At 40.0% G+C, this 15,332-nt stretch overlaps 1 protein-coding gene across 1 annotated transcript in view; it reads left to right on the top strand.

Annotated features, from left to right (window-relative positions):
• Positions 1 to 15,332, top strand: part of LOC128732933 (dynein axonemal heavy chain 10) — a 254,416-nt gene that overhangs the window by 181,741 nt on the left and 57,343 nt on the right. Inside the window, 9 exon segments of the mRNA XM_053826409.1 lie at positions 9,652 to 9,762; positions 12,092 to 12,895; positions 12,951 to 13,043; positions 13,100 to 13,364; positions 13,421 to 14,192; positions 14,247 to 14,320; positions 14,381 to 14,511; positions 14,634 to 14,776; positions 15,127 to 15,331. Coding sequence (XP_053682384.1) covers positions 9,652 to 9,762; positions 12,092 to 12,895; positions 12,951 to 13,043; positions 13,100 to 13,364; positions 13,421 to 14,192; positions 14,247 to 14,320; positions 14,381 to 14,511; positions 14,634 to 14,776; positions 15,127 to 15,331 — 2,598 coding nt within the window.

Below are 15,332 nucleotides of genomic sequence, written 5' to 3'. Positions count from 1 at the left end.
TTAGCTATTCAATATACACTAAAGTCGCATTTTATGCAATTATTTAATCGTGAATTTCCAAATTTGCATGTGCGAGTGCGTGTGCATGTGTGTGCAGGCGTGTGCACGTGTGTGCGTATGCATGATTGTGTGTATTCTTTTTTGCGGTAAGGCGGAAAAACCTTCAAACGACTGTTCTGTGTGGGATTCAAAATGTTGTACATTGTGCCCAACAACTAAAAAACTCTTTACTTTCTCTGTTTTCTTGCCACTCTCCCGAAACTATCAAGTATGTTATACTTCGAGAACATGTGCCTTTGCACTACTCTGCTGCTTGTCGAGACGTGCGAGACGCCGATGCGGGGATGATGACAAACTTGGCTTCTATCCCTTCATGGCCACCCTCGTCAGATTTCTTTTTGTGGCAATTCTAGACTACAGCGCTGAATGTGGGCCGTGTTGGCCGTGAGGGAATCCCGCCGTAATATTTACCAATGGCTGCCCCTTGACCGTCGTCTCAGAACACTTGGTTCTGGAAGTAAGGATTTTACACAGGTGGTCAGAGACTCTCATTCTGTGCAGTGACCTCCCAGCTGGCACTATCGATCGTCTCTTCCCTTTTGTTTGGTCTACTTTTCTCGACTACTGTCCGAATAGTGTCAACCGTTGACTTCACTTTCCGAATTGCGCTCTCCGTAAACTTCGTCAACCTGTTGATGATAATCTTTTCCAACAGTTGTCCGAGTGTATCCAGCAGCTGCTGTATTTTCCACAGGCTTCCCAGGTTTTGGCAGTAATACTAACCTCTGTATCTTCCACCTGTCCAGGAAGTGGCCTTCGTCTAGAGTCTAGACAGTTCTGCAGCACCGCCCTGAACATGTCCGGAAAAGCTTGTATTGCGGCTTTTAGCGTTACGTTAGGAATTCCGCCTGGGCCAGGTGCCTTCTGCACTTTCAGGCTCCTTGCAATAACTAAGAGCTCCTCGTTGGACACCTGTACGCTCTCAGCATTATCCCCTTCGTCTAAGCGCAGAACAGGTAGCCACCATGCTGGGTAGTGCCTCGGGAAAAGTCCTTCTACGGTAACCTTCGTCTTTTCTGGACCAAGCCTCACAGTAAACTTTGGTTTGATTTCCCTCTTCACTGCAGCTCTTGCCGCTTGGAACACCAACCTACGTTCAACTCGTTCTGCTGCGTTTTTAGCTCCCTGAGCCCGTCTTCTTGTTGTGAAACAGCTATTGTAGAGGTCACTGGGCTGTTTATTCACCAATCAGCTGGTCGCGCCCCAATTTAAAGGCTCGCAGAATGTCTGCGTGCCTCAACAAAGTGGTCGTTGTGGAAGGTTTTCATCTTCCAATCCCGGTGTTCATCCAATGTTTTCGGTGACAAGAATTAATTCTGGGGTAATTTGAGACCCCTCCCCTCTTTATAAGGGGAATTATAACTCCTCTCCCCTTTAAGAGGGGGGTTTCCATACAAATTTCCTCATGACTCGAGAACTAATCAAGCAAATGGAACCAAATTTGGCATGTGAAAGTTTTCGAGGGCAAGAAAATTTTCTATGTTGAATTAGGACCCCTCCTCACTTTAAGAGGGGGGGCTCCTGTACAAATGAAATACCAATTTCCTTATAACTCGAGAGCTAATCCAGCAAATGGAACCAAATTTGGCATGTAGGTGTTTTTGGAGGCAAGAATTTTTTCTATGATGAATAAGAACCTCTCCCCACTTTAGGAGGGGGGGCTCCTATACAAATGAAATACAAATTTCCTCATAACTCGAGAACTAATCAAGCAAATAGAACCAAATTTGGCATGTGGGTGTTTTCGGTGAGAAGAATTTATTCTATGGTAAATTGAGACCCCTCCCTCTTTATAAGGGGAATTGTAACTCCTCTCCCCTTTAAGAGGGGGGGCTTCCATACAAATTTCCTCATAACTCGAGAACTAATCAAGCAAATGGAACCAAATTTGGCATGTGAAGGTTTTCGAGGGCAGGAAAATTTTCTACGGTGAATTAGGACCCCTCCCCACTCTAAGAGGGGGGGCTCCTGTACAAATGAAATACAAATTTCCTCCTAACTCGAGAACTAATCAAGCAAATAGAACAACATTTGGCATGTGGGTGTTTTTTTTGGAGACAAGAATTTATTCTATGGTGAATTGAGACCCCTCCCCTCTTTATAAGAGGAATTATAACTCCTCTCCCCTTTAAGAGGGGGGGCTTCCATACAAATTTCCTCATAACTCGAGAACTAATCAAGCAAATGCAACCAAATTTGGCATGTGAAGGTTTTCGAGAGCAAGAAAATTTTCTATGGTGAATTAGGACCCCTCCCCACTTTAAGAGGAGGGGCTGCTGTACAAATGAAATACAAATTTCCTCATAACTCGAGAACTAATCAAGCGAATTGAACCAAATTTGGCATATGTGTGTTTTTGGAGACAATTTTTTTTTCAATGATGAATTGGGACCCCTCCCCACTTTAGGAGGGGGGGTCCTATACAAACGAAATACAAATTTCCTCATAACTCGAGAACTAATCCAGCAAATGGAACCAAATTTGGCGTGTAGGTGTTTTTGGAGGCAAGAATTTTTTCTGTGATGAATTAGGACCTCTTTCCACATAAGGAGGGGGGGCTCCAATACAAATGAAATACAAATTTCCCCATAACTCGAGAACTAATCAAGCAAATAGAACCAAATTCGGCATGTGGAGGTTTTTGGAGGCAAAAATATTTTCTACGGTGAATTAGGATCCTTCCACACTTCAAGAGGGGGGGCTTCTACACAAATGAAATACAAATTTCCTCATAATTCGAGAACTAATCAAGCAAATGGAACCATATTTGGCATGTGGGTGTTTTTGGAGGCAACCATTTTTCCCATTATGAATTAGGACTTCTTACCTTTTTAGGAGGGGGGGGGGGGGCTCCCATTCAAACGAAATACAAATTTGCTCATAACTTTAGAACTAATCAAGCAAATGGAACCAAATTTGGCATGTGAGAGTTTTAGATGGCAGAATTTTTTTCTGTGGTGTATTACGACCCCTTTCCCTTTTAAGAGGGTGGGCTCCCATACAAATGAAATACAAATTTCCTTATAAGTTGAGTACTAATCAAGCAAATGGAACCAAATTTAGCATGTAGGAGATTTTTGAGTCTTGAATTTATTTGATGATAGTTAGAGACCTCTCACCCCTGTGGTAGGGGGATGTGGACTCTCATACAAATAAAACAGAAATTTTTGCGAAACTCAAAAACTAATCCAACTCGAGAAATTCGAGACTCTTCCATAAAACATTAATCAATAACAAGACCACAAAAACTATCTATAGTAACACTAGATCATTCAGGACGAGCCGGTCGCGAGTGTTGCCGGTGACCCGCCGTCGGAAGCGCCGCCCACTGGGGGGCTTGCAAAACTCGAGATAGTGACAAAGATCATCCGAGATTCATGATTTATGTACAACACAGGTTAATTTGTGGCAATACGAAGTTTTTCGGGTCAGCTAGTACTGTATAAATGCTTTTCTGATATGCTAAAGTATTTTTACATTGCGTAGTGAATTACTGCTTCGAAAAAAAGTTATTTTGCTCTTAGTTTTACGTTAAAAATGGGGAATTGCTAGCTATAAAACGCTGTATCTCGGGGCGATGAGTGATTCTTATGTAAAAAAAATCTGTGGAACACGATGAAGTTGAAATTTTTGAGATAAAATTGTCTTCATTGAGAGAAAAATGTAAATTTAGTTTTCAAATTGAGCTTAAAAATATTTGGCAGCACTGGTGCTCAAAAATAATATCTTTTTAGAATTCCTTGGGTGATTTCCTTTGAAAAGATGAACCTTTTCTCGGTCACTTGGCATGGAATGACCCATATGTAAGTGGTTTTGTCCACAATTAAAACAACTTGGCAATAATGTCAATGTAATAATGAGAAAAAATCAAAACAAAAGCTGTGCAACAATTGGTCGAGGGGTGTGCAATAATAAGATTTGAAGATTATTTTGGTTTGCAATAATTGGGTGCAGAGTTTTTACGTATTTAACACGGTTTTTGTGAGGAATTTCGCACAGGTGGCTATGAGAGCCTATTATATATTAGTCTATCGGCATAGTAAACGGTTTTGCCAGAAGAAATCTGTTTTCATTTGTTCAAAATAATCAATTTATTGTAGACAAGTGCTTAGGCGTGCAACAATTGGCAATTTACCTTACTTGCACAACAATTTCTTGGGAGAAAAATCTATCAAAATGTTAGAGTTTCGATTTTGTTCAAATTTTCTGAACTTATCTATTTTCAGAAAATTTCAGGTCCGTATATTTTCATTTGGCGTTTGGGGTGCCTGTTTCTGAAATGGGATAAGTTCAAAAGTCGTCGTATTGCCTAACTTTTCTTGATTCATAACTCTTTAACTACTGAACCCATTTCATGATTTTAATAAAATGGCGAATTTTGGACCTTTCACCCACTACTTTAAAATCGGATATGACAATTCTTAACAAACAGAGTGCTATCATCTTCATATAGGGTAAAGAACTAGTTTTAAGCAGTCTAAGCGGGTCACTGATTGTTTTACCTTATTACAAGCGATGGGTTGACTAAGTGGGGGATATCAGCATACCAATCTTCTTGCTATCTTTAGTTCTTCAAGCTGTTACCATTGGAAGACACTATTGTTCAGCTAAACTTTTGATTTTTCGCTTTAAAAGTTGGAGCGGCGGAACTAATTTTGAACACACCGAACCCATTTTCACCCGCAAGGTGCTTTTTTAAGCAATCCTGAAATCTGAATTTTTTTACGTCCCCTTAAAAAATCCCTCGAACTTTTCCCCCTATTCAGTAAGTTCGCGTTCCTATCCGCGACCTACTAATCGGCATCTGATGCGTAATCGGCATAGCGTATCGGCATTGATGCGTAAAATGCCATCTGTCTAAATTGTTTATCGGGGCATACACTCACCGCATCGTTCGGCAAACGGTATTCGTCGTCTCTTTTATTCTCTGGTGTTCTTATAGGAAACTGCGAGTTTGACGTCTCACTCGCTGTTCATAAGGATGGTGGGAGAACAAAAGAGGTAAACATATAGCAGTACAAACGATCCGACTCAGAACAGTGTTGTCAAAGCAAATAACATTGAAACACATCGTTGCTTTATTAAATCACTGGGAAAATCTTCAAAAATTATTGAAAAAGCTGTCTTTTGTGTTGCTTTTAATAAAGAAAAATTAATTATGAACATACATTTCTCTTGAAAGTATTGAACCACGTTTTCACCATAGGAGGTTTCAGTTAATTTCAAACTTAAAATTCTTATTTCCAGAACCGAAACAGTGTCTTGGCAATACGATAGTTCATCAGTTGTGCTGCAGCTGCTGCTAGTGGTGAACAGGTTCCGTCAATTCAGAATTTGTTTTCAGTTTTGTTAGAAAATAACAAAACTTTTGGCTAGTGACAAAGCCTTAGATAATAGAAAAAAAAGAGAGTGAATAATATGGTATGTGACAATTGAGTGCTTGACTTTCAGAGTGGTTGTAATCAGTGCTGAAAATTTGATGAATTCGTTAGTAGCGAGGTGGCGATTGCTGATGAGCAGCTGAAAAATGTACGTTTTTGGACAACAATTTTTAATTCATCATATTTCTTGTCGGAAACCCAGTAAATTGTGTTTGTGTGAATCAAATGTATGGTTAAGTGATTTGTGAAGATGATCCTATCAAAAGATTTTGAAAATATGAATAAAAAAGTGCATTTTCGGATCAATTATGTTCAACTGATTAAAATAGGTAACACTGCTTAACTCGTTCCTTACCCTAGTATTGCCAGTTGACTCTTTATCTGATTTGGAAGTATTTGGACTAGAGAACTTTCATACACGATTATGCAAACGATTAAAATAAAAGCTTATGCCACGTAATGTTGTTCCGAAAAGTTGCTTAAAGATGAAGTAATGATGATGTCAGGTCATCAAATGAAATGGAAGTTAGAAAATTTATTGCAAATGACGTCTATGATCTTCGGAAACTATTTTCGCCTGCGCTTATCACAGATGGCAACCCTGTCCCGAGGTAAGTTTCATAGTTCCAAAGGCCCAAATTGTCACGCATTATTCCAACCGCAACCGATGGCGGTGAAATACACCGCACAGTATCGTCCGTTCACCGATACTCTCATGCCTGTCGGTTGGCAATGCAAACCGTGTCGTAACATTTTCAAACAGTTGTGTTTATTGGAACTTTATGAATAGGCCCTTCCACTGTTGAACGTGGTGCGACTGACAGTTTTCAACTTCGGTTCGCTGCATCGATGCATCGATTGCGCGGGACGGGATCAGATGAAAAGAGTTTTGAATAAATTATGACGAAAGCTGACGGGATAGAGCGAACGGGAAAAATGATAACGATTCCGTTGCCGAAGTCGCAAGTCGTGCCTGTGCCAGACTAAAACAGACAACCACGGCTCTCGATGACCATGATGGTGCGGGAAAATGTTTGCGATAAAATTGGTGCTGGCTATAGCGAGCAGGAATGAGCCAACCTAATTAAAAGGAACAGGCGAATCATTCGTTCGGTGAAAGATTCAATAGATTTGAACGGATGACGGATTGAGCGATTCCTACTGTAAGACAGACTGTTGAAGATTTTACCACATCCGTTGTTTTAAAGTAGATTACTGGGTTGACTGCTGATAAACTAACACGTCTAAAGTAACTGGGAAGTGGATTCTCTTTGGACAACAATCTACTAGGTAGGGTTTATTTCTAATTCCCGTCGTAGTAAGTAAAGCCATTCTAATTTTCATCATTTGTTGGATGGATTTAATGAATACCGTCAAACGGGGTAACTTGCAACAGTTCTCAACTATGAGTGCAAGTGAAAACTTATCTGTAATACATTTAAGGACATTTAATTAATACAAAATTATTAGGTCTACCATAGAACAATTTCACATATTGAGAAAAAATATGCGATCAATATTGGCAGTTGTAGAATTTTTTAACTAATTTGTTACTAGTAACCCCTTAAACGGGGTAATTTGCAACAATCAATATTTTTTGGAAATTGAACGAATTTAAAGATTTGAATGAGTTTCTTTTGACTTGAATATGCAAATGATAATCCGACTTGCGATTTTTAATGCTTTTGCTATGAATATATCCATAAATGTCCTATGTCACGTTGGTGAAAAAAATTTAAGAGCCCCGTGAAGGAAATTTCAGAAATAACTTTTTATATTATTCATGCAGTTGATATTCCTTGTCTGGATCCAATAGAGCTGCCTTTTTAAGGACCATTCATATATTATGTAACGCACTTAGGGAAGCGGAAGTTGTGTAACAACGCATTACACGTCGTATATCCATTATGCAAAATCGCGTCATGAAGCGAAGCGGGAGAGTTAAAAATCTCGGTTACGTAATATATGAATGTTAATTACGTTACGAGTGAACGTAATTAGACACTGTCATATTGCTGGTTGATTCTCTCAGTGAGGTTATTTTCGCTTTGGCCTCTTCTATGGTCATTTTCAGTATATCTAGCGAAAAACTGATATATTTCCGACTTACCGAAAGTATCTTACACTCTTTAGGTGTGCTTTAGTATTGTTTGATGAAAAATTAAATGATAACGTGCCTCTTGAAGGCAACGGAACACAGCTTTTTATGTCTACCAGCTGTTGTAAGTTACCCTGTTTAAGTACTTGTTTTACGAATAACGCGGTAACAAGTAAAATAACAAAACTAGTCATCCTAAATCAATTATTAGGAAACAATCCTTATTGTTCATTTTTTTATAAAAAATATATGTTAGGCTTCTTTTATTTGAAGTGTCTGTGGGCGACACAAACGTTTTACTGACGAAAAATTGACGATGAATTTGGCACCATCTTGTGGGATTTTTTGAAAATCATCAAAACAGCAGAAAATCAACATAACAGTTTCTAAGGCCTCTTTGAAGTGTTAACTACAAGATTCAGAGACTGATATAGATTAAAAATTCAAGTAACAGATAAAAAAGTACAGTAAATTGGATCGATATAGCGTTGTTGCATGTTACCCCGCTGTCGCAAGTTACCCCGTTTGACCGTACTCCAAAAGTTCTTATGCTGATTGAACTAAAACACATCACTTACCTTCCGATCCGTGAACTTTGAAATCACTGAAAAGCGATTATTAAAGCTTATTATTGAAATTACGCAACTGACTTTATTTCTAAAATTCGTCGTACCGTTTCAAAATCCGTCTATCAAAATTTTTCATTGTCCGAACTAAATATCACAACAATGGTTACGAAGCTAACGCGCATGTATTTGTGTAGGACGGCATGACAAATGTTATTCTGCAAAATTTCTGCAGTTCAGGCAAGTTTTCCTGGCTGTAGAATAACGACAATGCCTTGCGTGAGTTATTTTCATTTATGAATGACGGAAATTAAAACGATTAATCGACATTGTCTTCTTCGTCGCACGAAAAACCGTAAATACCTCAACGAGATTTGAACATACGTCCATACTTTCTTCGGCAAAGTTGTTCATCATGAAATTTCCTATCTATCCAGTATAGCTACGTTACTCTGAGATACTGTTCGATACCCTGTTTTGACGTTTATTTAAATGAAATTTTGAAAATTTTCAAAATTCAATAAATTTTTGTAACCAAATATGACTCCAGACATGCCCCCATAACTTTTTTATGAATATATCAGATCTCAATGATTGTGAAAAAAATAGTTAAGTACCTTGTTTCACCTACTTTAACATTTCTAGAAATATTTGTTTGAATTTAATCCTGAAAAATACCATTTTTTCATAAAACTCAAATGTGCGACCCCTAAACCGCGTCAACCAATGTTGACGTCATATAAAAGTTGTGTTGTGACACCCTAAGCTATCATTTGAGGGCTGAGCCCCCGGGTTTTCTGACATAGTGCTATTATGGGACACTCTACTAGGTAGTTTTGCATTGTGTGTCATAAAAATGACGATATTTTTAAAAATTTGTGTTGGATAGGACGGGAATAGGCAATTACGACGAAGCAGCAACATACCCTATTTTTTACTTTATTTGCAATCTAATCATTTGAAGCATGTAAATATCTAACTATAATTGGTTATGAACTGTTTTATCTTATTTGTAATCTATTTGTTAACATTCACAATCGTAAGTTAAGTTAGGATAAAACTCAAGAACCATTGCAGCTGAATTCTATATAAGCCTTGAAACAATTTTCACTCTTTTAACATATCCATAGTTAAGAGTCCTGTTTGGGGCAGCTTGCGTTACATTTAACCAGCTAACAAGTACATATCGAACATTGGTAACCCCAAGTCCACTCCAGTTGCAAACATCCATAAAGTATTGAACTGCCAGCAGATGAGGGCAATGTTTTCAAAAAGTTGAAATTTCTAACACGGTCTAACTATATTGCAGCGAATCGAACTATTGAGGAAGCATAGTCCAGTGTACTATTGAAACTACTTCGCTACTGAATTTTTCATTTTTAGACTTTATGAATAGAATCCGGTCGGGTGTTACATTTCATTGATCTTCTTTTTTAGCTGCACTTACTTGAAAATTGACTATAGTTTTCTAGAATTACAATTTAACAAAAAAAACTAAAACTCACCGAATGCCAATCATTCACTGGTATTTTTGCCCTTTTGCCAGGCTTGCTCGGTGGTGGAACTGTACGGCTATCTGGACCCGAACACTCGAGATTGGATTGATGGTTTGTTCTCCAACATTTTCCGTGAGATGAACCGACCGGCTGAACGAGATGTGAGTATTAGCAGATTAATACTATCTTTTTTTCTCCATTTCCTAGCTGGTGAGTTTTCCTTCTGTCTGGGCAGCGAATATTGAATACCACGAAACTGATTCTATTCATCGGAATCCGGGTGCCGGCCGCCCGGTGCAACTCGACGGCGAAAGCATTCACGCTTTTCATTTCGGTCGTTAGCTGGTTTTTCGTGCGCCAGCCAAGAGGAAACTGCAACCGAAGGTGTTCTTCACCGTTGTGTTACCGCCGTCCGTTGCTGTTTTGATTGAAATGGAAGAGTTAGTGATGGTCTCTGAAGCAACGTTAAGTCCGTTCATTTATGCCAATCAAGTCTGAAACTTTTCTCCGGTCTTTTCGACCTTTTAAGTTCATTTTTTGCTGGCCGTTTTCTGTTCGCATCGGCTTTGGAACTCTTGCAGTGAAAGCCAACGCCAGACGACAAAAACCTAACTAAGCAGAGGCTTTGACAGTCGAACTAGGAGTCAGAAAGAGTTTTTCCCTTTTGTGTCAACTAGATGAAATTTATCATTTAAATTGAATACAGGATAAATTGACAACTGACAATTGACGGAAACGTCGAGCTTTGTCAATTAAGCTATACTTAAATTTGTATTGACATGATTGGCTTTGTTCATAATTTTACGTTCAATTCGCAGCAGAGATGGTCGGGTCTCGGGTTTTCAGACCCGAAACCCGAAAAAAACCGAACCCGACGGGTTCGGGTCGGGTTCGGGCTTGACACTTTTACCAGGTATCGGGTTCGGGTCGGGTTCGGGTTTGGCAAAAAAAAAATTCGGGTTCGGGCTTAACGAAAAAAATACGTCCGGGTTTCGGGTTTGGGTAATGAGAAACCGAACCATCTCCACATTCAGTTCTTGTAAAAGTATAATTTTAACGTAATAAAATAAGCAGTACTTTAATGATATTTAGTATGACTCAGATATCAGCTACACTGGACTGGTTGCTTTTTAGACGGTTTAGTGTTTTCAGATTTAGATCGAGTTTAGACCAAAAGTTATATATTCCAGAATTCGCCAGAATTCGTTAGTTGGATCATGTCATAACTGCGCCCAAACTAATAGTGATTGGGTGGACTGACAGAAGACTAGAATTGTGTGCTATCATAAATTATTGGTTTCTATTCCGATTTCCGAAAAGTTTCTTGCCTCGGAATAGTTGTAAGTTTAGCTGCCTTTAACACTAAACATACCGTGAAGCAGAGCTGCCACAAATACAGATATTTGTGCATGCATAAATTTGGGACCCATTAATTATTTCAGTTGCTGTGATTTCTGGCTCCATTAATGTTCCTGAATTTTAAAGTACTTCATGTTATTTAAAAGATTAGATCAAGAAAATAAAATACTCCGGAGAAAACGATAGGGTCCCATGCATGCACAAATATCTGTATTTTTGGCAGCTCTGCCGTGAAGGGGTCATTTGACCCACTGCTTTTTCGGCTCATTTTCACGGCGTTAGAACACAATTCTGTTTAGCTACTTTTATTAGAAAATATATTTACAACATAATGCAAAGTTTGGTCCTCTACTATTTCTTTTTTTATCGAGAAAAATATAACGCTAATCTATTGATAGTCGCGGGACTTCCGGTCTTTTCGCGAAAAATATTCGTAGAGTGAAGTCGGTAGTTTAGTGTTTATATCAATCCCTTTTATGTTTGCTACCTTTAAACTAAGGTGCTGGTGCTTTAGACTAAGAACTAGCTTTCGGCTATTAGATACCGGTATAACATAATGAAACAAGATCCAAGCATTGCAAAATAATTTTTCATGTAAATTTTTCTTTTCGCATTTTACAGCTTTCATAGAGAACTTAAGAGAATCATATTCCCGCGAAAAGTAAAAGAAACGATTCTAGTGCATACTTTAATTTTTTGCAAAAGAAATAGAAGGGTTAAAAAAACCTAATATTTCAAATGAATTTTAGAGCTCGAACGTTATAGAGAATACGAAAAGAAGCCGAGATTTAAATCGAGGTGTGAGTTTTATGAAAATTAATATAAAATTCAAGTTCAGGGCGGGATCAAATTTAACATAATATAAAAATTCGGGTTCGGATCGTGTTTTGGTTTGGCCGAAAAAAAAATTCGGGTTCGGGTCGGGTTTGGGTTTAGCGAAAAAATAAATCTGGGTTCGGGTCGGGTTCGGGTTTGACTGAAAATAAAATTTCGGGTTCGGGTCGGGCTCGGGTTTGACAAAAAATAAAAATTCGGGTTCGGGTCGGGCCGGGTTTGACAGCAAAAAAATGTTCGGGCCCGGGTCGGGTTCGGGCTTAGAAAATTTGAAACCCGACCATCTCTAATTCGCAGGAACGACGCTACGTGTGCTTCGATGGGGACGTCGATGCACTATGGATCGAAAACATGAACTCCGTTATGGACGACAACAAGCTGCTGACGTTGGCCAACGGCGAGCGAATTCGTCTGAACAGCTACTGTGCACTACTGTTCGAAGTAGGAGACCTCGCGTTCGCCTCACCGGCAACGGTTTCCCGTGCCGGAATGGTCTACCTAGATCCGAAAAATCTCGGCTATCTGTGTTACTGGGAACGTTGGCTGCGTGATCGCTACACGGAGGAGCAGGAAATGCTCGGACGAATGTTTGAAAAAATAGTGCCAATCGCAATCGACTTCATCCTGGAAGGAGTGGATGGCAATAATCAAGATGATCCGCTGAAACTGATAGTACCGCAGACCAACCTCAATATGGTAACCCAACTGTGCTACTTCTACGATGCAATGTTTCCGAAAAGCTCGACCAGCTGTCCGTACTCAGAAGATGTGGTCGAATGTGGTTTCATTCAATGTCTGTACGCATCACTTGGGGCAGCCCTGCTGGAGGAATCCCGTCCCAGGTTCGATACCTTTGTCAAGCAAAATCTGGAGATGATCTTGTTCGAAGACAGTGTGAATGCACCCGCAAAAGTTGGACAGCTTCCGTCACTGAAACCAACTCTCTATGATTACTTCTTCGATCAGGAAAAGCATGTGTGGATTGCATGGGAATGGATAGTTCCTAAGTACGTTCACGATCGACAAATGACTTATAGTGAAATTTTGGTCCCGACAGTGGAAACACTCCAAGCGGAGTGGATTCTGAGATGTATGAATGATGTAAGTATGTAAGTTTAAAAGCACTGAATTAAATTTGAACGTATCTCTTACATAGATTCGACATCCCATCTTGCTGGTGGGTGACACCGGAACCTCCAAAACGGCCGTAATTTCGGATTTTCTAAGACATCTCCACCGAGACACATACGTAAGTCTCAAACAGTAAATCAGATGTGTCGATAAGCAACCCTCCTTTACCCGTAGATTCTTCTGAACATCAACTTTTCCTCGCGAACGTCCTCAATGGATGTGCAAAAAACCATAGAGGCGGCAGTGGACAAACGAACGAAGGATACTTTCGGACCTCCGGTTGGCAAGAAACTCGTAACGTTCATCGATGACATGAACATGCCCCAGGTAGACGAATACGGTACCCAACAGCCGATTGCGCTACTCAAACTACTGTTCGAACGCGAAGGAATGTATGACCGCAGCAAGGATCTTAACTGGAAAAAGTTTCGTGATATGTGTAAGTTTGATTGTTCGTTCCCTGGTTCGGATCAATCCTAACGAGTTTGATTTCAGCCTTCATCGCTGCAATGGGTCGTGCAGGTAGTGGACGGAACGACGTTGATCCTCGTTTTATTTCAATGTTTTCGGTTTGCAATATTGTTTTCCCCAGCGATGAAACGTTGCTGCACATTTACAGTTCCATTTTGGCGGGACATCTGGAAACATTCCCGCAAGAGCTGCGCTCTGCGGCAAACATCATCGTTCATATGACACTGAACTTGTTCAAAGTTTTGGTTGTGAAACTACCTCCAACACCGTCCAAATTTCATTACATCTTCAACCTGAAGGATCTTTCGCGAATCTACGCAGGCATGCTGCAGATTGATCCAAACTATTTCAAGGAATTTAGACATCTCATTCGAGTTTGGCGCAACGAATTTACGCGAGTTATTTGCGACCGGTTAATCAACGCACAAGACCAGCAATTGATGGCGGATCATATAGCAGAGGAAATTCACGAAAATTTCCCCCCACCAAAACCGGTAGCACGAAAGACCATAATGCTAGAACGGATTGAAGACGCACGGAGTGTCTCGAAAGTGCAAGAATTGCCTACAGCCGAGTATGTGCTGCGAGATCCGCTACTGTTTGGCGACTACCGGAATGCTGTCAATTTGGCCGAAACACGATATTACGAAGATTTGCTCGATTATGAAGCAATTTATTTCCTCTTCCAGGAAATCTTGCTAGAGTACAACGAACAGAAACCCAAAATGAATCTGGTGCTTTTCGAAGATTGTCTCGAACATCTCACTCGAGTACATCGAGCTCTGCGGATGAATCGGTAAGGAAGGTTAAGTCTAACGATTAAAGCTGATTGTTTTTTTTTTTATTGCAGTGGTCATGTTATGTTGGTCGGTGTCGGTGGGTCCGGAAAGCAGTGCATCGCAAAGTTGGCCGCTTTCACTGCAGGTATAAAATATCATAAATGAATTAATGAAACCAAACTTGACAATGTTAAAACCTTTGTAGAATGTCAAGTCTTTCAAATCGTACTGAGTCGTGGCTACAACGAGGCATCCTTTCGGGAAGATTTAAAGCAGTTGTTTGTCGAAGTGGGCGTTAAAAACCAAAAAACTTGCTTCATTTTCCGAGCTGCTCAGGTAAATCTTCTCCTACTATCCACCTCAAAACATTTGCAATCGAATTTCTTTCTTTTTCTTTTTCTTTTTTTTGCTGGAAACACGAAATTATCTTTCGCCAAACTTTCTTCCCGACAAAATAGATTGCGGAAGAAGGATTTCTGGAGTTCATAAATAATATTTTAACTACTGGAATGGTGCCAGCGCTGTTTACTGACGAGGAGAAGGATACGATAATTGGCCAGTGCCGTGGAGCCGCGAAGGAGCACGGTTTCGCTATTACTAAGTAAGTTTTGAAAGCAAGTTGCTACGAATCTACAGTTTGTGTTTGTTAGTGTGTAAGTTCGCAGATATCCATTATTATTATGTGCAGCAAAATCCGCTTGCAACAGCTTCCGGTGTAGACTTTCTGCCAGTTTTTCTCTAATGGAAGCTACTGGCAGCTTTCGGTGCTGCAGCACGGCCCGAACGGATTACAGATGAACACGGGAAAGCTAATTTAATTTGCACATTCTAAAGACCGTTCAAACTTTTGCATCAACAAGCTGATAGTAACCTACTTACTAACTCATTAAAATTGATTTAAAGTTCGCTTATCCGCATCATTGATCATAACTCACTTTCCCCCTTCCGCAGGGATGGCGTCTGGGCGTACTTCCTAGACAGGTCGGTAAAAAATTTGCATGTCATCCTTTGTATGTCGCCAGAAGGGGATGCTCTTCGGAATCGATGTCGCAACTTTCCGGGACTGGTTGGCAGCACAACCATCGATTGGGTGTTCCCCTGGCCGGAGCAGGCTCTGTACGCGGTGGCCAAAGTATTCCTAGCCGATCATGCCAAGG

The sequence above is a fragment of the Sabethes cyaneus genome, chromosome 1 (genome assembly GCF_943734655.1).
Source record: "Sabethes cyaneus chromosome 1, idSabCyanKW18_F2, whole genome shotgun sequence".
Taxonomy (NCBI): Eukaryota; Metazoa; Arthropoda; class Insecta; order Diptera; family Culicidae; genus Sabethes; species Sabethes cyaneus.
The sequence above is the reverse complement of the archived record's forward strand: the minus strand, read 5'-3'. Positions and strand labels throughout refer to the sequence as shown.